Source organism: Anoplopoma fimbria, chromosome 5 (assembly GCF_027596085.1).
Source record: "Anoplopoma fimbria isolate UVic2021 breed Golden Eagle Sablefish chromosome 5, Afim_UVic_2022, whole genome shotgun sequence".
Classification (NCBI taxonomy): domain Eukaryota; kingdom Metazoa; phylum Chordata; class Actinopteri; order Perciformes; family Anoplopomatidae; genus Anoplopoma; species Anoplopoma fimbria.
Window position 1 is genome coordinate 4605349 of NC_072453.1, and position 23377 is coordinate 4628725.

At 40.6% G+C, this 23377-nt stretch overlaps 2 protein-coding genes across 3 annotated transcripts in view; one reads left to right on the forward strand and one right to left on the reverse strand.

Annotated features, from left to right (window-relative positions):
* The window catches only part of grid2ipb (glutamate receptor, ionotropic, delta 2 (Grid2) interacting protein, b), a 35540-nt gene extending 18065 nt beyond the window's left edge, over positions 1–17475 (reverse strand). The window contains 7 exon segments of the mRNA XM_054599311.1: positions 1536–1605; positions 3694–3779; positions 6066–6344; positions 15509–15663; positions 15751–16080; positions 16231–16484; positions 17400–17475. Of these exon segments, the coding sequence (XP_054455286.1) occupies positions 1536–1605; positions 3694–3779; positions 6066–6344; positions 15509–15663; positions 15751–16080; positions 16231–16484; positions 17400–17475 (1250 nt within the window).
* A 2758-nt stretch (positions 17476–20233) lies between these two features.
* Positions 20234–23209, forward strand: zdhhc4 (zinc finger DHHC-type palmitoyltransferase 4). Of its 2 annotated transcripts, none has more exons than XM_054599135.1 (7): positions 20234–20366; positions 20671–20793; positions 20922–20995; positions 21134–21312; positions 22070–22195; positions 22325–22569; positions 22671–23209. In XM_054599135.1, exons 2-7 carry the CDS (start codon positions 20671–20673, stop codon positions 22968–22970), a joined length of 1047 nt encoding a protein of 348 aa, XP_054455110.1. In that variant the 5' UTR covers positions 20234–20366; the 3' UTR covers positions 22971–23209. The 2 variants fall into 2 exon arrangements, with proteins under 2 accessions (XP_054455110.1, XP_054455111.1); XM_054599136.1 differs by having other exon boundaries at positions 21218–21312.
* The last annotated feature ends 168 nt before the right edge of the window (positions 23210–23377 follow it).

Consider the following 23377-nt stretch of genomic DNA (forward strand, 5'->3'; position numbering starts at 1 on the left):
TATGACGTGAAATTCTTTTATGAGTACTGTATAAATGTGCTCAAGTTCCACACTCCAGTTGCATTCACCGATGAAGACGGTGAAAAAAGCTAGTAAGAGCTAGTCTGTCTGTTAAAGTTGAAATAATTTGGGATGAAAAAAGAACAAGGTAAGATTTCACTTGTCATCACAAATTGCTAACAAATTAAATGAAACTCAAAATTTTCCAGAGAAATTCATATCAAGTAACTAACAACAACATATATAAAACGTAACACTGTGAAATGCATTGATTTTTGGCACAGATTTTTACCCAGTAACTCCTTTATGAGTCCTTATGAGACGTACACTTTTTAGATTATGGTACAAAAAGTCAGAACATCCTATTCTTTTAAATGAGATACTGAATTGATGAATTCTTACATGTTTTAATACACCCCAGATGAGGACTGTCCAAACAAATGTTTACATTATTATTACAGATTCTGTAGATACCACACACCATATGTTCACTCTGTAAACACCACACTGAAAGCTCCAACATATCTTGTACTTGTATTTTCTTTCTCTCTCTGGAGAACAACTCCCACTGTTTTCCCGATCACCTCCTACTGCTGCAGCACCGTGTTATCAGGGAGAGCAGCAAAATTATACAGCGCCAATCAAATCAGTACATCAGGCAGCCATGGGAACAGCTCTGCGGTTCTCCCCTCACACGGCTATCAGGGTGGCAGAATGAGTAATGCTGTTTCTCCACACAGCGCTGGGTGCATTGGCTGATACATTGCTTTATATACGGTATTTGCTGAGCTCGTATAGGTACAGTTCAATTTCATCCACTCTGAATTTATTATCTGCACTCCTACACTCACTCTCAGAAAATCAAGAGGCAGAAGGTCGAGAAGCTGTAAAGTCCACACAAAAACAAAGGGTACTCCCACAAGAGAAGTTTACAGGCTGTTTTCGTGTGAATCGGTTCAAACATATATATGTACACAATGTACCTGCACAGACAAACATGCTGATGTTAAAGGAGGATACAGTGGCATTTAGACTTAAAAGAATAGTGAGATTGGAGTCGAGAGTTAGATCTTCTCATCCAACTCTCTGCCAGAATGTAAAGAAAGTACATTTTTCAAACTGTTGAATTATACAGCAAATGTCCTATAAATCTGTCAAGTATTTCTCAATTAGGCTACGCTTGTTTGTTCATATCAATACTTCAGCTAGCTAGAGGGTTTATTTCATCGCTGAGACTTTTAAATTTCTCCTGAGGATGACTGACCTGAAGCTGCTGCAATTCAGCTCAGAAACAGTGAAATAATGATTAAAGAAAAACTGTAACCAGAATAAAAGCTTCATGTGTTCTGTGATGGATTATCTGGCACAGTGGAAGATGGTTTTCAGAGCAGCAGATGGATTCTCCGGGAGAGAAACAAGCCATCTCTAAAAATAATGCCTAAATTCAAGAACTTGGACAGCAGGTAAAGACAAAATACTACTACAACTACTACTGCTGCTAATTATAATAATAATGTTATCCATTAAAGACAAACCTCATGTCCAGTCCATTGAGGAAGAGGATACGGTCGCCTGTTTTCATTCCACATTCCTCAGCAGGACTATCTGAGAGGGAGACAGAGATGGCAGAAAATCAAATCAGAGATTGAAAAGGGATTCTGGCAAAACACTCACCGGCTAACAAGGTGCGCCGAACAGACGGGCAGAGCAGGGAGAGATGGTGACTAATGTGATGCTGTCAATCTGACATCCAACAAAGCCCGTCAACAAGTGAGATGATCTCCATGATAAATTCTCATTACGTAAAGGCAACAGTGCTGTCAAAACAATCCCCGGTGGAATCTGTTCTGCCTGCACTGTACCCGTCCGCCACCGCCTCCTCATCTGTCAACTCACTGCTGAATCTTCCTCACATTGAATGTCATGTCATTGTTTTTGTTTGTACACAAAGTTTGGACACAACAAACTATTCATTTGATTATGTAGTGTGTGTGTGTGCACTGGAAATCCTGGAGTTTGAGATGTTTATCCTCAGTACCGGATCAGTGTTGAGATCACGATGAGAGACATGCTATCCACCCCCTCTATCTCCATACCAACCTCCATAAGGCCCACTGAGTCAGTACTTTCTGGCCACTGCAGCACATGATGGTGGGAGAGGCTGGTGGGCGGGAACAGTGCAGTCATCATCAAACACACGCACACGCACACGCACACGCACACACACACACACACACACACACACACACACACACACACACACACACACACACACACACACACACACACACACACACACACACACACACACCTCCCTCATCACCACGGAACCTGGCAAATTCCCTCAACAGTAACTTCACAGCCTCTCTTGTCTGCTACTTTTGTTTGGGAGAGCAATAACAGTTTATTAAATAACCCTTTACTGCTGGAAATTAAAAAGAATGGAAGTAATTAGAATGCTAACCAAAAGACTTAACGCCGACAAATATTTAACTGTGAGTTTAATTTTCTACCAATAAGCTCTCTGGTAAAAAGCAGCTAGTGGTGTATTATGCAAAATCTAATTAAGCAGTGGAAATAGCACAACTGCAGGCTCTACTGATTAAATAAATAAACAATAATACAGTCTGCATTGCTGACCTTAGTCCATGTTCTGATGTAAATCTATATAGAAAAGATGTTTGAATCAACAACAGAAGCTATGAAATTGATCTATAGTAAGATAATACAACAATTTAATAACCTCAAAGAAATAGTTTGACACTTTGGGAAATTTGACTATTTGCATCCCTAACTAGAGTTAGATTAGTAGATTGATAACACTCTGAAATCTGTCTGGAAACAACTAGCCCGGCTCTATCCAAAGGTAACAAAACCAAAAATTATTTAAAAAATTGAAAAATACTATAATTACATTTACCAGACAGACATGAGAGTGGTGTTTATCTACTCATTTAACTCTCGGAGGGAAGCAAACAAGCATATTTCCCAAAGTGTTGGCATCCCTATATGATGTCATCGGCTATCATATCTTGGTTGTTTGTTGTGAATTTAAGTTTGCAGGTTAACAGAGCATGAAAACTTTGAAGCTTTTCTGAGATGCTGTGAAGAAAAATCACAAGCTTATTAATCAAATAATAGTTTAGAACATTGTGATGAAGCGTGTGTGAAGTGCAGGATAACGATGGGTGATAAGTATAAAAGTATGACAAAATGATGTGATGTTTATACAACATCTAATTTATTTCATATATCATTTGTAAGAATTTCTAATACTTATTTGCCTCTCTAAATCATCAATATCTACACAGTAATAATGAATTTTGCAATTATTACAATTTGTATTGAACATAAAAATAAACATGAATGTAACTGCGTAACACTGACGGAGCACTTTAAGTGTCAGTTACTGTACAGAACAGCCTTTTTCAAGTGCTTTACTCTTAACATTTCATTGGTGAGTCACACTAATACGTTTCCTGGTACAGTCATAATTACACACACAAACACCTCCTGACCAACTTTAACCCCCAGCGGCTGGCACCACAACAGACTCACCCACATAAAACACATCCGCCCCCACCCCACTCCTTCGCCAGCCAACACAGAACAATGTTTGGGCCAAACCACCACACACAGAGAGGGGGCATCTATCAGGACTGTACTGCAAAGGTTTTAAGATAGAAGCAGTACCTGAGATAACGGAGTCGATGCAGACGGGGGCGTGACCTCGGAGCGTGAAGCCGAAGTTCTTCTTCCCCCGGTAGACACGAACGATCCTGAGGAACGGCAGGAAGTGAGAGCGATTAATAGAAGATTTACAGACACTGCATGAAAATAATCATTGACTTATTATATCAATTACATAATAAAAGTTCATATAAAAAAAAAAAAAAAAATCCAACTTTATCTGAGACACAATATGATTAGTTTATTTTTTTCATTTGAATCATTCTGGCAATAAAATGTCAGAAAGAGGGAAAAATACCAATCAAAATGTTCTTCAAATTGCTTGATTTGTCCAATTAACAGTCCAAAACCTAATAATGTTAAGTTTAGAATAATAGAAAACAGAGTTGGTGGCAAATTCTCACATGTGAGACACTGGAGTCAGAGACTGTTCTGCATTTGATGGATTAAACGATTAATCAGTAATTCCAACTATTGTCATTGATGGTTTCAGCATTAATCATTGAACTACGCTGATGCTTGACAATCTTTCTGTGAATGTACATGGAGCCCAGATGTCTCTGGATGATGGAGGACTCACTCACTGCTGTTTGTGCTTCTCCTTTGTTATCATTGTCACATCCTGTAGGTGGGAGTTTGACGTTGGGACGTGACGCTTGTTTTTACAGTACTTTTCTGGAATCCAACTTTGTGATTTAGGCTTTTGTTAACAAATAACAATCCCAAATAGTGCAGCCTCGACTCCTGTCACTCTGTGTTCTCTGTTTTATTCTCCAGCTTCCAGATAAACAAAAATAATTTGGGACATTCTCAAAATAAAAATAAAAGCTTTGACATTTCGCTGATGTTGGTGCTTTGCTCTTATTCACCCCAGAGAAGGAATACACAGTGGAACCTCCCGTTACATCAAAGATGAGACACTTATGGTGTCTATCCACCAGTACGTTGCCATGGAAACGATTCAAGGCAATACTGCCTTAATACGTAAACATGGGGAAGACAAAAAATAGACTAAAGGAGGGGAGAGAAAAACAGACAGATCTGTTCTTTGATAGCCGCGGTTACTGGCTGTTATATAAGACGAGCTAAATGCAGATGTGCGCATTGGCTGTGTGTGTTTATGTGTGTGTGTGTGTGTGTGTGTGTGTGTGTGAGAGAGGAGGGTGTTTGGGCTTACAAGCTAAAAAAAAGAGGCACACTTGACAATTTGAGACTTCTCAAAGCCTTTCCTGATCAGTTTACCCCAGCTGTACTTTATACTCATAAGACTCAAGGAAACCACTGAGACATCAACTTATCGCTCATTGCGCAGCAGCTCCAATACTGGCCTAAATAAACAATTACCAATCTATAGTGATTGATTTTTTAGTTTCTATAGAAACGGGTCATCTTGTAAATACACTATAGTAAATGTAATATAAAATATACTAAACAGTAAATGTACTACAACAACCTTTTAAACACATCTGGGGGACGATTGATAAAAGAATATATTTTTTTATTTTTGAAAATGATTAGGCCTAAGTGTTATGATCCATGTATCTATCTATGTATCTATGTATTTATATATCTATGTATCTATCTATCTATGTCTCTATCTATTGTTTTTACTGTAGAGTCAATAGTGTTGCACAACACTCTTGAGTGGTATCATTCAGTTCCGGAAATGCACCACCATCTAGCACAACTTATTGTTGTGACTGTGACACTTACACCACATGATGTAATCTCTCCCATCTAACTCCATCAGTGTACCTCCTATTGTGTGACCTGCCAATAAGATTACAGTTGAGATATTGCTGCATATCTACGCTCCCATGTGGATGGATCTGGGCATTTAGTTAGTTAGTTTGTGTGGGAGTGTACTGCCGCCCTCTTTAATCCTGCACTAAGTCCACTTTGGTGTTATTAATTGGACAATGGTGTGATCAGCATGTTAGTGGGTGGAGGCTGAATGGTCAGGGGCTCTGAAACAGTGCAGGATTAACACGTTGAATAGATGACATACAAACAAGAAAATGTCCATTTCAGTTTGGCTTCGTTAAAACTTTCAAATTTATATCTGGGTTTTACTGGTGTAAATATCTTTTTATATACACAGATTTGGGGGGGTTTAAGTTTGTGACTGGACTCAAAACACAAGAATAAGGATGGAAGAATCTGGAGATGACAGGGAAAAACAACAGGGATGGAAAAAAGAGACACACTGTCCTCTGTTTCATATTTATTTTTAAAAACATCCTGTCTAAATAATGAAGTAAATAGTTGGCTGCTGCATTATTCGTTGAGATGAAATTGCTTGTGGCTTGGTTTCCAACACCTAAAACAGAGCCAAAGACTCAGTTTAAAACAACCTGTCACACACGTGTGCTCACCTCTGATTGGGTCCGATGGGGGGATGTGCGGGCATCCCAGAGACGGACTTTCTTAAGCCCCTGTCTCTCTCCGCCTCCCCCCTCCCCCCGGGTTCTCCATCTCTGGGCACTGAGCTGGCCCGTTTGGACCCATGGTGTCGGTCGGAGTGATCCTCGCTCCGACTGCGCCGGACTCTGCCCTGCGGCTCACTGATGCTCTTGCTGCGGCAGATTCGGTTGATCACGTTCTGTGACACGGACTCGTCGAAGCGCTGCCGGTGCTTCTTGGGGATGAAGATTCTGGCGAACATGGTGGCATGTGAGGGAAATAAAAGGGGGGTTGATGTTAGTTTTTTTGTCCACAAGAGTTGCCGCAGAGAAAAAGAAAAAGAGAATGGATCTACATCACGGATCCACCTCAATCCATTTTAAGTCCAGAACCAAAAACCTTGGATGTCCAGTAAAATAACAGCAGCAAGTCAAACATCCAGCATGAGCAGAGATTCAAAAGTGATGATCAACAGGATCGTTGCTGAAATAATCTTCACAATCCAAGTCCAGACTAATTCAAATCAACAGGCTCTCTCCTTCAAGACTCAAAGAAAAAAGCTTTTGTTTGACAGGTGAGGGGTCTCTCCCCCCCGGACACGGATGCTGTCCCCGTAGACAAGAAAAGAAGAGAAGTTAAACTCCCATTCAGCCAGAGAGAAAAGATCTTTCTCCGAGATGTGAGACCGTGAGGAAATCTTGTCGTCACTCGCTGCTTGCTAGATTCTCACTGCAGCAGCGTGAGGAACCAGAGCCAGAATACAGCAGGAGAAAAAAGGTGTGGGAGTGAGCGAGCACGGGATCTTCCTCTGCTATCTCTCTCTCTCTCTCTCTGCATTTATGTCATCCTCACTCTCTCTGGCTCTCCCACACTTCCGTCCACGCTTCACCTCTGTGTCACTCCGTCAGTGTGAGCACAGAGCAGGAAGCTGTCATCATCTTAATGAACTAAAACCTTTCCAAGACACTCAATGTTTAATTGTTTTATTTGGCTTTATGAGGTATAATTAACCCTAATCAAAAACAGCACTAAGTAGGTAGATAGGTTTCAACTAAATTAATTATTCTCATTCTAATTAAGAATCCAGTATTTTACCAACAGCTTCTTCTAATGATGATAAGATAAGATAAGATAATCCTTTATTAGTCCCGCAGCGGGGAAATTTGCAGGCTTACAGCAGCATAGAGTAAAGCTCAGCTAATGTCATTTTCACTAAACACTAACAACAACATGGGGAACAAACGTCACAAACACTACACTAGAAGCTCCTTTGTTTTATATGTTCTTGAAGGGGTAGCCAAGAGATTTCAGTATTACACTTCCATGACATTGGGGGACTTGCGAGAGGGAGACAAATTCGTAAACGAATGTTCGAAATCGGTTCAGCAGAGACGGAGATATGTTGACTTTATGGTCCATAGTATGCCTCAATCTCCAACAATGTTGGTTGCAACAATTTCCATGATGCAACTTGAGAAAGTATTTTCTTAGACCCTAGCTATCTATCTGTTTGTGCCTGTTTCCATTCTTCATGCTAAGCTAAGCTACTAGGCTAATGGTGGTAGCTGCTTATTTACAGTGCAGACTCTCATTTAACTCTGGGCAGGTAAACAAATATGTACATTTCTGAAAATGTAAAACTTTTAATATTAAAGTGAATGATATGACAGAAGATGAGGTAAAAGGGAAAAAGCAGCTTGCCTTCTCAAACACTTTCTATCATCCGTCTGTGATCCTGAATGAATCAGAGATGTAGTGATTTACTGTGTTGGTTTTTAGCTAGTGATTTATTTCCCCAGAATACCTTTCATCCTTGACTCAAGGATCATATCATATCTTTGTGCACATTGCAATATTGTCTGTTACGGCCGCTGGCTACAAAACTAATTACCCAGAGAAAATGCTGTTAGGTACAGCACTATGTGTGCCCACCATAAAAACTGGTCTAATTATCCTTTAAGGTTAGTCATGCCTTAGAACAAATTAGAGGGTAGAGAGTGAACATCCTCACAGGTATAGTTATTAAAGCCAGTGTGCATGCATGTGTGGGTGGTTGCCTTGTCTCATGGTAGCAGTCCTGATCACTTGAATGAAATGTTGTCTCTTGTCGTGGCGTGCGTGGGACGATCCATTTTGTTTTGTTCTCATAGTCGACACTGTTGTTTGGCAAACAGACAGCCCTCAGCATGAAACAGCAAGTACAGTCCACACTTAGCCCCCTCTTTGACATTTTGCTAGCTTATTGTGCCACAAAATGCACGTTTTATTTCGTTTACTAGGCTTGTTATCAAACCTTAATTCCTTTTTTTTTGTACTGACCAGAATGTATCAGTAACACAGGGTTTCAAACTATTTCACGTCAGACTTGCAGTCTTGTTTAAATGTCCTTTAATCAAACTGATTATAATTTAGATAATAATTTTGCTATTTTAGACTGTTATATTCCAGTTAAGGTCACACATGGCTTCTTGTGCTTAGACAGGATTCAACATTGGAACTAGGAGTTCTATTGTTAAACAAAAAAGTGCTAGTTTTTGAGATGTGTGGCTCTCTTCAGAGGAAGGTATTGGAAAAAAATATTGTCTTGATGGTGCTACAAAAACACAAGTATCATATACACACTAATATTGAAAGATACAAACAATCCCCAGCTTTGTTGTTTTCTTTAGAATCTTAATTGATCTCTTAAATAATTATCGGAAAAAAGATCGCAATACCATAACTTGAAAGTCTCAAAACATATTCAAACCTTTTCGTAGAGGCTAAACAATCTCACTGACAGATATTTGTTAAAGGAATATTTGGCATTTTGGGAAATAATCTTATTTGCTTTCTTGCTAAGAGTTTGATGATAAGTGTTATGCACCTGGCCTAGATACACAACAAAAAGACGGGAGACAACAGTTTCCCAATCAAAATAAGTATTTAATCAAACCAAACCAATCCAAGTGCTCAAATTATAATAAAAGTATGGGATGTGGAAGTCTAAGTCCGTATGGGAGTGTGTATGCATGAGTGGAATAGTAAATAAGTGTATACAGGTTTTCTGAAAATGTCAAACTATCACTTTAAGCCCATTAAAATAGCCTCTCCCCAGTCCTAAAACAAATGGAAAAACTGGCCCAAAATCACTTCATTTATGAGGATTTATCTAACTCATGGCAAAAAATAAGTATTTTCATAAAAAAGTCAAACTATCACTTTAAGCCCATTAAAATAGCCTCTTAAAGAAGTGAAAACTGGCCCAAAATCACTTCATTTATGAGGATTTATTAAAGCAAAAATGTATTCTCATAAAAAAGGGAAAACATACAGCATGTCCAATATATTACCACCATGTCTTTTTTAAACCACACCTATATTAAATGTGAAAAATTTAGACCACACTGCTTAAATGTATTTTAAAGACAACCAAAATCCCAGCTGGTACTTGAAGTGAGTCATAAGTTAATTGTTTGATTCCACGTTGTTAAATCACAGAGCCATTAACATCAAATAGAGAGCGGAGCCCCAACACAGATTTTCACAAACTGTTTTGATTCCCACCTACACCAGTGTGTTGTGTTATTCGCTGCTGATCAGATGAATCAGACATAAGCAGACCGGGGGAAGTGCAGTCTGTGAAAAGCATCACCAGTGGAGCAATTAGCAACCAACGCACTGATAGTGACAACTGCTTCCACTGTCCATTTCCTCGAGAAGCTAATTAAGCTGCATAAAAACAATTTTGACAGCTAAATAAAGCAATTAGGACACATTTATAGCACAGAAAGAAGGTGATGGAGAGAGAAAAGCTTCACAGCAAACACGAGGCCTGGCCACTGTTCATTCTGTTATCAAGAGTTTTATTATAAGGTATTTTAAAGTCTCACTTCCATGTGGAACTTGTGGTTTCCCTTATAAAAAGCTAATTTTGAAGAAAGAAACACACATGATAGCTTCACTCAAACTGTATAGATAGTCCTATAGATAGTAAGCCTGACCAAGTCCGTCTTTTTTAGGACAATACTGATATTGACATCGGTATGTTTGAATGAGAAGAAGCAGACAGGAGCGCAGAATGATTCTGATGCTGCAGGGCAGACGGAGCAGTTTTTTATACACAGAATTTTACAGATATCATACCAATCTCTTTATGAGATGTAAGTAAATGTAGCCAAAAGGTAAAAAAAATATTCACAGGACTGTGGTGCATACAAACTGAAGCCAACTCTTGCTGCTTGTCTGTGATAAAAGCTGATGCAGTCCACTGCAGCTGAGCTCATGCAAATCCACTTGTATTCTATGCTGAAGGTACACAGACACAGGAGATACAGTACCTTGCAAAAACGCTACATTAAACATCTATTGGGCAAAAAAAGGCCTATTTTTCCTTATCTCAAGAGAATAGAGAATATAGAAGAATTAAGACATTCATGACCTTGGGCCCTCCAGTGGTGGAATCAAAAAAATACACTGTGGTAACAATGTATGCTGCTACACTCTTTACAGGAGCTCTCCATTCAGCACCACAACAACACAGGACAAAAGACCAGCAATAAGCTAACCTCACCTGCTGCTTGAATTAATGGAGTGCATTAAGAGCTTACAGTTTGATTTGTATCTTTTCACAGCAACAATCAAGTCAAAGGAGTTTAAGAGTTTTAAGGAATATAAAAAAAAAAAGCACCCACTGATTTATAATTACTGACAGGCCTTTTTTGTGTTTTGGAGAAGACTCAATTGAAAGATTAAAGCAAACATCAAATTACAAAATCTCTTTTAAAAGCAAATAGGATGTTCCTAAAAAGCTATATACAGGCTTGTGCAAAAAGAATCCCTTCTAATCTATAACCCTTTAGAAGTGTGTGCCTGTTTCTGTATCTGCACAGACCCTGCCTGCTGCATGTATTTTCTTATTTTGCTGTGTTTGGGGCATCGCTGGGCGACAACCTCTATAAAAACGTAGTGACCATAGCTTACAAATCGTAAGCAGGCATCCAAGAAAGAGCTGCCTAAATGGTGGACACAGCACCGAAAAAGCTCAGAAAGTGAAAGGAAACGCCAAGCGGATTAAGCTTGTTTCCAAAAATGATATTATAGTGAATCTGGGGTTTGCTGTCAACCGCTGGCGAGCCGGGCAGGAGTGGGACAACTTTGAATGTTCACAAGCGGCAAACCCTACTCATAGTGCCTTTAAAAAGCATACACAGTATATTTTAATTCAATGCTAACACTAGTTTTACAGTGGCTGACACTTTTTGGAACAAATCTTTTCAGTTAAAGATATGGGCCACATATTTTTAGCCTGCTGTCCCTGTCTCATCATTTATTTATCATCATTCTGATCAGGTTTAAGGGCCTTCATGTAATCTGACTGCAGCCTGAGATAGTATTGCCTGAGCACAGACTACAAAGAGCAGACTCTGGAGATATAAATAAATGTACTGTAGTGGTGTAGGTGTAGCAGCCCACACAGTCACTCTCTGTTTGCTATCTTCGCTTCCCTGCTATTTGTCATCTATTCATATCACAGTAATAATATGTCTCTCACATCGTTACAGTGAGCTACCTGTGTGAAAAGTGTCTGCATGTGTGTGTGTGTGTGTGTGTGTGTGTGTGTGTGTTTGTGTGTGTAGCTGCTTCTATCAGCATTATGCTTTTATAAATGCAGATGTTCATCCACCTCAAAAATGCACAACCGTCCGTTGAAACAGCCGCCTCATCACAAAAAGTTTTCCGCGTCAACTCTTGGAAACAAAATGAGCGCTCTGATTTGACCTCATTTATAAAGAACAGAGATCTATAATTATCTGAAGGAGGCTTGTGTGGAGGAGGAAGCAAGCAGGGAGGAAGGGACAGATTTCTCAAAAGGGATGAATGACGAGCAGAAAACTACAAAGAGGAGACCTCATTTCATTTCAAGTGTCCAGATGTGGCTTATCCGCAACTGATGCCATATCTTAACACACACATAAGGCGGAGCAACAGCGTGTGTGGTCAAAAATAATGGAGAATGTTTTGGAAAGAAGCTGCCCAACATTATCTGTTTCTCTTGGGTACCGCCAAAAAAGGCACAGCGGTGGGTCAGGTATTTATGGATAAAGCCAGTGGAATTAAAAGATAATTATTTAATAACTGTTGCATCACTGGGTGCCTGGTCTGTGTCCAGGAACTTGTCAAAAGTAAATGATTAAAAACTGTGCTTGTAAAAAAGATCAGCCATATCTGATCCTCGGAATAAACATGAACACACTGGGACTGTTAACCAAGAATTAGTCAAAGTCAGTGGGCACAATGTAATAGAAATCCATTCAGTAGTCAATATATATCAGTTTGGACCAGTGTTTCTCAAATGGGGGTACTATTACCCCCTAGGTGTACTTTGGAGTACTGCAAGGGGAATGTACGATTTCATAAAAACTATTTAACACAACATCAGCCATGCATAAATCCTAAAATAAATATACTATAAAAGGTTCAATAAACCCCCTTGTTATATTCAATATTTCAATTTTCCATGAAATCCTTAACTGCTGTAAACTGTAAACACACATTTTTGACACAAAATGTTTCGGGCCAGTCACGGTGTACTTTTAAAGGAGTGAGAGAATCTTTAGAACCACTGGTCTGAACCACCGTGATGGACCAATATGACCGGCACGGGCATCCCTTGAGCTGTTGCTCCATTAAAAAGCAATCTGTTTTTTGTTCTGCCATCAGCCTAAACAAGCTGGTCACATTAAGCAGTGCCAAAATCTGCCAACTACTATAAAAAGACAACTTGTTCCTCTCCAACTTACCCGTGTGCTGACTTTAGTACTACTTGTGCTCATCACTACTTTAATAAAAAACTGTTTGCTTGGCACCTGTGAGTCACTAATGTTTCTCCTCTTGTGCAGTGTAGCAGCTCAGCAGTAGCTGCGAACAAGCTCCACTGACTCCTGCAGTTAAGATTAAACACCATCATTATCAGCACTATTTAAGGAGAAAGCTTTGTGCTCGGCATGCATTGGAAGGTCAAGAGGAGCAGATAAATGCAGATGTGTTGATCATTCTCACCCATGATCATCCTTTAATCACTCTTAATATTTTATAGGGCTCAACTGTCACTGTAGTAAGAAAGATGCAAGTTGAATTCCATACAGCTAAAAAGGTAGACCTGCACCAGTTACTGGCAGACCTCATGTGGTACATTTAAAATGTGTCTGCTATATACAGCTAAGACACACACACATATTCATTAAAATACAGACAGATATAGCTTTTTAAAAGGACTATTTATGTAATCTGTTAGAAAAACATTGAGCTTGAAAGCATGCACATCCTCAAACACTTGGCGAGAGATTACATCCTAAAAGCAGAACATCACTCAACCTAATGACTTCACTCACATAAGAGGCGGGCACAATAAAATGCCTTTGCAGTGCTGACTGTGTTACAGCCAGCTGTGTCCATCAAAAATCTGGTCCCATCACATCGAACTACGAGAAACACCCTGTTGACGGTTCGTTTGACTTCATTAATTATAGATTTAAAACTGGAAAACTGCCTTTCAGAAAGCTTAGAAAACCGACAGTGAATACAGGATTTCGGAGCTAAAAACACCAGATATCAAACATCAACAGCAGCTGGAGTCTTGTTCTGTATCAGACTGCATTAAATATTAGCTCACCTCCCACTTCACAAACATAATTACACTCATGGCACAATCAATTCCATTGGGAGAGATCGGAAAGGTGTACTCACCCCAGACAATTCATCGCTTTAGCTGTCACCCATTGCTCAACTATAAACTAAGTTGCACCATCTAATAGTGAGCAGAACGGCAGTCACACCTACTGCTTCAGTATTGCCTCAAAGGGGGGGGATAAAAGATACGGTGGGACTGTCTTTACCAAGTGTTAGGGAAACGGTCACCACACAGAGACAGAGAGAGAGAAAGAGAGAGAGAGAGAGAGGGGGGGGGACAGCCTGAGCTCTGAGCAAAATAATGAGAAGAAAATCCATCAGATGAAAACACAAAACCTCCCCTAGAGAGAGGAGGGGAGGTAAGAGATTTGTGAGATTGGGGGGGAACCACAAAGATATTACATTGATATTACTATTGGTGCTCGTGCAAATAGGAGTGTCCTCTATTGTACAAATACCAATGAGGAGTTCTCAATGTTTGAATTATTCATGACCAATTTAAGGGAGAAAAATCCAGTCGCCTAAAATCATTTCAGGTAAAGAAAGTACCTCAACACTGACCTCCTATTGCTGGAAACCCTTCTTACGGTATATTTATACCACTAAAAAGAGTTCCGAGTGGTGTAGTAGTGGAAGGGAGCCCGTGTAGTAAGAGAATGAAAAGGTCTGATTGGCTCTGCTTGTGGAAGAAGTGCAATCTGTGGACAAACTGTCTGGGGATTTAGAGAAAGGCAGGAGTGCTGATCATTTTGGCGCATAGACAACCGCATAACTCTGGCTACCTGAGTGGGTTTTTCACATTTAGTTATCTGGCGTTAGTCCGACTCATGGATGAAAACCTTCAAAAAAACCTGTTGGGTGTAGCTCCAGTTTTTTTTGTTTTTTTTTTTTTTTATGGACTGGGGATACAGAGCGGCATGGTGGTACGGCATTAAATCATGTTTTCACAAAGCGAGTACTCCACTAAATCTGTCTGTGGCTCATCATCACAGTCACCTCCATGCTGTGAATTCGGTTCACGTTGCCAATCCTCATTTACAGCTAAAAACTCTTGGCTTCGGGCCCCGACATGTTAGTTTAGTCTCCCAGTTTCACTAACACTGATGACACTTTAAGCCAATTGGAGGGGTCACTGTGGATTGACCCCGGGTGGCAGATGGGGCCCCGCCTAAACCTAAAGCGTAGCTCAGAAATGGATGGCAGCGGTCGAGACCCCCTCTAATCCATCCTGCAGAATGAGCAACAGGAAAATGCCTGTTTACGTGCTCATTATGACTCAAATCCCTGCAGAGTATTTTATTTTTTCACTGGGACTAAAAAATGACAAGTGGGAATGTGTGTGGGATACAACACCAAGAATGGGAGAAGTAATTTAACAACACTGGAAGCTTTGCAGAATCACAAACTGTCCTTGGCTTAATTGGACAGTTTGGCAGCACGGAATGACAGGAAACATGGAGAGAGACAGAGGAGGATAACATGCAAGAAGTGTCCTCTAGCAATATTCAGACATGGATGTCTTGTGGACATTAAATGTGTCTCAGAGTGCCCAGGATGCTGCTTTCTTTTTATGGTCAATGTTCTGCCACTTGTCATATGGTTTCAAGATTGGATTTAATAGGAAAAAGAAAAAGCATGAATTTGCAGCCATCTCACAAATCTTTCCTCCACTTTCTACCAGCAGTGTATTCAATACCATGCTTTGCATTACATTGTATTTGGAGCTGAAATGCCAGGCTCTTACCTGATGTTGGAGATGAGCTGCCGATGCTCATCAGTGGCGAGTATGTCGGGCAGGACCGAGGCCAACCACTCAACTCTCTTCTCGGCTGCGTACTGCTTCAGCACAGTGAAGAGTTTCTCTTTCACTTCAGGTTCGTCACCTAAAATCTGGTCAACCTGATGGTGAAAGGACAATGATGTTAGAGGCTGGGAAAATACATACAACAGGACCAGATTAAGCTGTCATTGTGTATACAAACGTACCCTCCTGTTGAACTCCAGAGCTTTATGTTTACGGTCCAGTCTCGCTCCCTCTCCTCCCGTCTGACTGTCCTCTATGCTGATGCTGTGTTTCTGCCTCGGGCCGAGACACAGCACCCCGAGTCGGAGCGTCCTCCCCTGGGAGGCTTTGATCAGCGCCGCGGCCGTCTCGTGCTGCCTGACGGGGATGCCGTTGACCTCCATGACGTAATCCCCGGCCCTCAGACCTGCGCGTCCGGCTGGAGAGCAAGGCGAGCAGTCCTCTACCAGCAGGGGGCAGTCTCCCACGATGGTGAACCCAAAACGACCGTCTGGACCAGGTATGATGTCCATCTGTGATCCAGGAAAAGATATGACATTTTTATTCAGTTTCAGAACATAACCCGGATCATTCTCGAATGATCTGGAAGAACAGCTAATGCACTATGGCATCAATCAATATGCTTTATTGCTCTAATGGATTTAAAAAGCTGTAAATAAGACCTGCTGTATGCGGGACACCACTCCGATACTGGGAGGGATGTTCTTCTGAGTCTGGGCGATGGCGACAACAGCTTGGGGACCGAGCGTTGACACATTGTGGCCCTCGATCTCCAGGACCTGGTCCCCTGCCTGCAACCCCGCCAGGTGAGCACTGCTGCCCTCCTCCACAGACAGGATGTAACTGGGTCCAGTTCCTCCAAGCTGGAAGCCGAACTCGTCAGGCCAGCCCTGGTTGGACGACGGCATGCTGAGGACTTAAGGGACGAGAGGATGGGACGCAATAGGTGAAATGGGAGAAAGAAATGATTCAAGGATGGGGGACAAGTAACCAGAAATAATCCAAGGACTTCACAGAGTCCTCCACTTTGGAGATTCGCTGCACACGAACATCTGTGAGATTATGAGACCTTATGCTAATAAATGAAGAAATACATACTCATTCAAACACAAGCACTTACCCACGGAGGTCAATATATTCAAGTCAATCGACATTGCAATAAAAGCTACAGATCAAATAGTCCTCTGTAGGTTTTAGAAGAGCTCCAATTCTAAGCCTTGGTGCCCCGTCTCCTCTCTCCCTCCTGCTATCTCCAGTGTCTCAAGTTGTACTATTGAGTGCGGCTCTGTAACCCTCTACCCTGAACCGTGACACACTCAGCGGTCCTTGACCTGGTTCACAAACGCAATAGCAACCAATCAAATTAAGGCATTGGAGAGATTGTGACCTTAATTAGCTTGAGAGGCAAAAGTTCCTCCAGCAATTTTTTTTTTTTTTTTTTTTTTTTTTAATCAGTGCACATGCAAGTCTCTCCTGTTGAATGGTTATTATGCAATAGAGAGCACACCACTGGCTGCACTGACCCATTCTAAGCAGGTAAGAGATTCAAAGTGGCATTAAATAAACCATATGAGGTAAGTTTGCAAATATAGAGGCTCTTGTATTGGCCAAACCTTGGAGTGATATATTAAAATGACAATGAGCTAAGCCACATTTAACAGTTCTGAATAACATCTTTGCTATAAAAAACACAGAATTACAAAAATTGACTTGTTGGCTTTTGCTTAATATAATGACGTATACAGCCTCTGGCTCAGCTGGTGGCTAATGATGTGCTCCACAGCCTCAACGCAGCAGGATTCAGACACTGGACGAAGCTGATAAGACTTACAGAAATCTTTAGATGGATACCGAGAGCCCCGTCGGAAAGAGTATCTGCCTTTTTTGTTTTGCAAAAACTTCTTCATCTTGAATGTCAAATAGCAGGGGGGCCTGCTAGCAGCCTGATATCCAATCTGTCTTCTCGATGTAATGTTTAAAAAAAAAGGACCAACCCAAAGTCAAACAGGAGGGGAGACAAACTCAAAACATTGCCCCATTTGTCCACCCTGAAACCACAGCAGTGTCCTCGTGAGCAAAAGGGTGAGTGTGCACGAGAAGCGAGAGCAGTCTCTCTGCGAGTATGTCAAGGAGTTAGTCCTGCGTCTCATCCCTGATTCATCCTTGGGCCAGCCTGCTTGCACAGTGTTAATCAGAAAACTGGGACGCATGCACCCGGGCACCTCTGTTCCTTAATAATTCGCTCTCCAAAACGGGTATTGTGAGGCCTCATTTTTCTATAAATACACCACTGTGTCTTTTTCCTCCTCCTCCTCTCTTGGCTAGGTGGCTCTCCGAGGGACCGCTACTGGCCCAGAATCACTCTGCGTCGATGCAAGAAAGCCTGATGAGTACTAACTGGAGCGTCTGCATGCCTGGAATTCTGTGTGTCCATGTGGGATGTGAGAGGCAGTGGGGGCAATTTAAGACTTTAGCCTGTAGGATTAGTAAGATTATGAGCTGAATCTTCAACGCTCCTCCAACCCCCATTAATACTGAAAGAACACATGGTCCCCTCCTTTATTGAATACATACACTGAATATCGTGGAACCATACCTGAATTGTGCACGTATTATAGTTATTGCGTTAAGTCAGAATTTGAATATACAGCCTGTTTCAGAGGCCAAGTTAAAGTAAAAGAGTTGGATTTGTGAGTTTGTAGCGGTGTACATTGCAATCTGCCATAGTGTCTTTTTTTCACCCAAAAATTTAATCCTTGTGGCTTTAATGTTGTAAATGACCCAATATTACACATAACTAATAATAAGGAGTAAAAGGGTTGAAGCTGTAGAGTCCTTGCTATGTTCAGGTTGCAGGGAAATCATCATGTAATAAAAAAAGGAATGAGTTAAAATAAGATGTGTGTTTCATTTGGGGCGGTGGTGGAAAAATGTCATAATGTCTTACTCAAGCAGAATGCTTTAACCTCACTGATATTTTACTTGAATCTGCACTAATCAAAATTTCGATCCAAATAAGCAATGGGTCAATTGACTATGTGCAACAAACACACCGAGAATTTCACATGTTTACTACAGCTTTATGGGGATTTTAGCACCTCATATTTTAGCTCAATCTTTTGTTTTTACATCATTAACAACAAAAGGCAAAGTTAGTGACATGCTGGTCACCATGGTGAAACATAAAACACGTGACCCCTTGTGGTAGTTTTTTTTTTTATGTACTTGTTGGTGTGGGAAGTGCTTCCACAGTTATCACTCTTGTTAGGCAATAAAAAAACGCAATGTTTTGTTAAATTAAATTAAATGATATGCCATTATCATATATTATATTATATTATATTATATTATATTATATTATATTATATTACTGTAAGGGCTCATCAGATAAAACAATGTTTAGTAGCAGTTAAAAGCTGTTGCAGTCAATAATTAAGCTAAATGAAAATTAATTTGGGGCTAAAGAGAAAGTACTGCTCTATTGGAGCGCAAACCGTCATAAATCACTAAGGAACAGGCAGTCCGGTACCAACTAAATAATTAAACACAAATGGGTGTTTTTCAAAACAGACACTGCTCACACCAATCTCTCCAAACTCTCTTCTTACACTACAGCAAGGAGAGTTACTCATGTGTGACAAGATGAGAGACAGAAAGCTGAAATTACACAGGCAACTGAGTCTGTTATAACTGCCCACTCAGTTAGTAAAACTATAACAAATCTGTCTACAGAGAAATCATTTATACATTTGTGCATAAATTATTCTTTAGATGTTTTTAAATAAAAAAATCAAGGGACCTGAAATAATATATCTTTATAAAAAGCAAAACTGTAACATCATTAAGATGAAAAGTATTTAGAAACACTTCTCAACCTCAAACTGTAACAGCAAAGACACTCAATGCATTGTGACCGACAACATATCTTACATTAGAAAACATCTAAAATGATTAAACACACAGTTCAGAACATCACACATCTTGTACCTGTTTAAACAGCATACATAAATGTCCGTGCAGAGCTCCCGGATAATGCTCCCCTCTCCAGGACTGCAAACTGTAATATGAGTGTTGGGCCATGTCGGCAACCAGATCCAACAGGTGTCTTGTGATGCCTCGCTGCATTGTGTGGAGCACTGGATGGCAGAGAGAAAACAATACTAAGAAACAGGAGTGAAAATGTTGAAAACTGTGCAGTCTTGATAAGTGTTTTTTTATTTAAGTCTGACAAGGAGTCAATTCTGTGATCTTTGCAGGTAATAAACTGAACTCTTAAATCCAATCGAAATCTTAAGTGCATCAAGTCTCCTCATTCAGAAAACACAAATTTCTCACAAACACATAGCAGACTGGACACTTGGCTTTAATGGTGAATATGTGATGGTTATAGTTGAAAGTGTTGAGAAATAAGGGGTCTTCATCAGGAGAAAGGCATTCAAGACACTCCCAAACATTGCATTCTGATTGTTTATTGTGAAAACCTATTTATAAGTTTAAAAAAATATATATGTATTAGCATTATGTAAAAGGAAACAACTGGATAAACTTCACATTTCTATCGACCTGCAGCTAGATACTGACACAGATCCTTTACACCCACCCCCTGCATCAGCCTCAGCAGGTTAGAAAGACCTCTCAGCTGTTAGCTTGGAGGTTAGCCACATCGTTGCTAAGGAAGTAGCAATTGTTTACAGGGCAGCACCGAAAGTGATGCCGGTGGCCATAGCGCTGGCAAAAACAGCTATGTTGACGTGAGACAAAACACTGAAAGGCAGCTATGTGTAACCTCTACTAGAAGGTAGGAGGGAAATGAATGAGAAAATGGCTTTATTATGTAAAAGAAGCGCGAATAGATGTGCAGGTTTGCCAGAGAACTGAGGTGGGCTACGTTAGCATGCTAACGTCAATGTGTTCATCTGAGATTTAGATTTTGAAGACACACCCTCCATTATTTCGCTTAAAAGTCTTTTGTCGTCGTGTTCAAACAAACATAGAAACTTTATAGTGACACAACTGTAACTTTTTGTTGAGTTCGCTCCCTGCACGTGGTGACTTTGTACCATAAACACCTGTTGTTGTTGTTGTTGTTGTTGTATTGTTAGATGGACTTCCTCACTCTGTTCGCCGTCTACGTTGTAGTGGTGCTGACATGTATAATCCTAGTCTGCAAATACTCCGGCCAAGAGCAAACCCCGTTTAGTATCCTCTTCAACTTTGTAGGAAAGGTAAGAATGAAGTATTTTAACTGTACTTCCGCAATTCGACACTGTGTGGCGCTGTTGGACTAGTTTATCAGAATACAGAGAAAACACGCGTCCACTGCAAGTAAAGCTGCTGGCAATTCTCATCACAGGTAGTTGCACCATTTACGCCAAAATGGCTCCAAAAGTTTTCACAATGGACCTTACACAAGCTGTTTCATCAAAGGTTTGTAGTTTTAAGTTTTCCCCAGAAATACACATTCCATACATTGTCAGAATATATGTGTTTAAATGGTCTAATATTGTATTTTCTAATTCTAGTGCCAAACACTTATACGACTATATTTTTTTGCTCTGATTGCAGGAACAACATGTTCATCTATCTGCATATCCTGCTAGAGGGTGCTGTGTATGCAGAGTTCACCTATGAGGTGTTTGGCTTCTGCAGGGAGATGGACACCACTCTGACCAGTCTGTCTGTGCCTTATGTCCTGCTGGTCATCAAGACCTTCTTCTTCTACCTCTGCATCAGGAGAGATCCAGGTTAGTATTATTTAAGCTGAGGTTTATTCAGACGTACTTATTGTTAGAACCTGATTTATGAGACAGGCAGGGGAGACGAGCCCTGACACATTGAGGTGTGAGTTTTGTATAACTTGTAGACCCTGTTTGAGATGTATTCTTTGTCAGTATGCTGGAATATTTTGGAGTCTTATAATAAATAACTGAGAATGGTGGTAATTGCATATCACCCATGCACATCAGTAATTACATTTTTTCACCTGGATGTTAAAAATATTTTCCGGGGGAGTCTGGTAATCAAGGGACTCGTGTGAGTCTATAGCTTTGGAATGCCAGATGCAGACACTGTGCTTATTTCCACCACAATTTAAAATGCCATTTTGTTCTGGGCACCAAAGTCAACTTAAATCATCATCGTCTTTTTATATTAGAAATATGCTTTTGTTTGCATTCCATACTCCTATTACATTTGCTGCTAAATTCCCTATAAAGATCATTCGATTGAGTCTCGAAGAGGGATGTTTGTCTACCTTACTTCTGGACAAGTCCCTTGTAGATTTTGCCCGTGCAGAAAAGCAGTTTTAATAAGTATAAAATATTATAGACTTTATACATCTCCAGTTAATTCAGAGTAAAGTAGATTCTGCTTTTATTTCACACAAATAGCCAGAGATACAAATCACCAGACCTCTCCAAGTGTAAATAAGGTCTGAAATACTACAATGTGATGTGTTTTATTACACTGCATTCATTTTTCCTTTACTCTCTCCTCTGGCAGGCACAGTGACGAAGAAGAAAATTGCTGGCCAGCTGAGCATCTATCCTTATGACAGGAGGCTGTTTCACCCAGGAGTCTCTTGTGAAACCTGCCAGCTCATCAAACCGGCTCGCTCCAAACACTGCAGTGAGTAAATAGATATTAAATAGTATTGAATATGTACCATAGAAAATATTGTGTTATATTTCAGCCAACACATTGGAACAAGAAACAACGAATCATACTCCGTGTTCATTGTAAACGCTGTATTTTCAGGGGTCTGCAACAGGTGTGTCCAACGTTTTGACCACCACTGTGTCTGGGTGAACAACTGCATCGGTGCTCAGAACACACGTTACTTCCTGCTTTACCTCTTCAGCGTGTGCGCCATGGCGGGCGACATTGCCGTCCTAACAGGAGACATGCTGTTCCATGCTGTACTGCGGTCAGGGCTCCTGAGGGCCAGTTATATAGATGAGTTTGGCCAGCAGCAGTCAGCAGGGCCTCTGTTTGTTGTACAGGTGAGACTCAGTACTGCTGACATCCTGCGTTTCATATGCTGCAGCCAATTTAATGTCATGTTGACAAGATTTTTTTTTTCATCTTCTCTCTGTCCCTCCAGCATCTGTTCTTGACCTTCCCCCGAATTGTCTTCATGCTGGGATTTCTGTTATTCGTCTTCTTCCTCCTGGCGGGTTATGCCCTTTTCCATTCCTACCTGTCTCTTGTCAACCAGACCTCCAATGAGTGGTACAAAAGTCGAGGCTACATGTGTCAGCACTGCTACCCATCTGCAACAGCGGACCATCTCTGTAGCCCAGCGCCAGACCACTCTAAAAGATACTACTACAGCAGAGGGCTACGCCGAAACCTGAAAGAGATTTTCTTCCCTCCACAACCTATTCAGAAGAAAGACAACTGAAAAAACCATACTGCCACCTATGTTATGCTGCATTTACTGAACATCCCCCGAGGTTTACTGTCCCTAAGAACTACTGCTGACTGAAGAAATAAAGTTTGCGTTAGCAATTTCTTCATGGGCTCTGGTGTTTATCTCCCATGCGGTGTCACATATTGGAAAGCTCTGACAACATTGGCAGCAAACACAAAGTAATCCTTATTGCATAAAAGCATCGTCTGTTATTTAATTGATTAAACCTTTTTTATCCTCTGCCTGTCTTCAACTAAAGCATAAACACTTCTGAAGCTGGAACATTATGTCCTGCCACTGTAATTATTTCAATACATGATCATGGCATTGGAAACTCAGGTTTTATAAATGTTTGCATTGGTATATTTTAATGGGAATAAATAATATATTGACATAGT

Coding starts and splice junctions, on each gene's coding strand:
- zdhhc4 (XM_054599135.1), top strand. CDS start 20,671: ATGGACTTCCTCACTCTGTTCGCCGTCTACGTTGTAGTGGTGCTGACA. Junction 22,196..22,324: donor GGCTCGCTCCAAACACTGCA/GTGAGTAAATAG, acceptor CTGTATTTTCAG/GGGTCTGCAACAGGTGTGTC. Junction 22,570..22,670: donor GGCCTCTGTTTGTTGTACAG/GTGAGACTCAGT, acceptor CTGTCCCTCCAG/CATCTGTTCTTGACCTTCCC.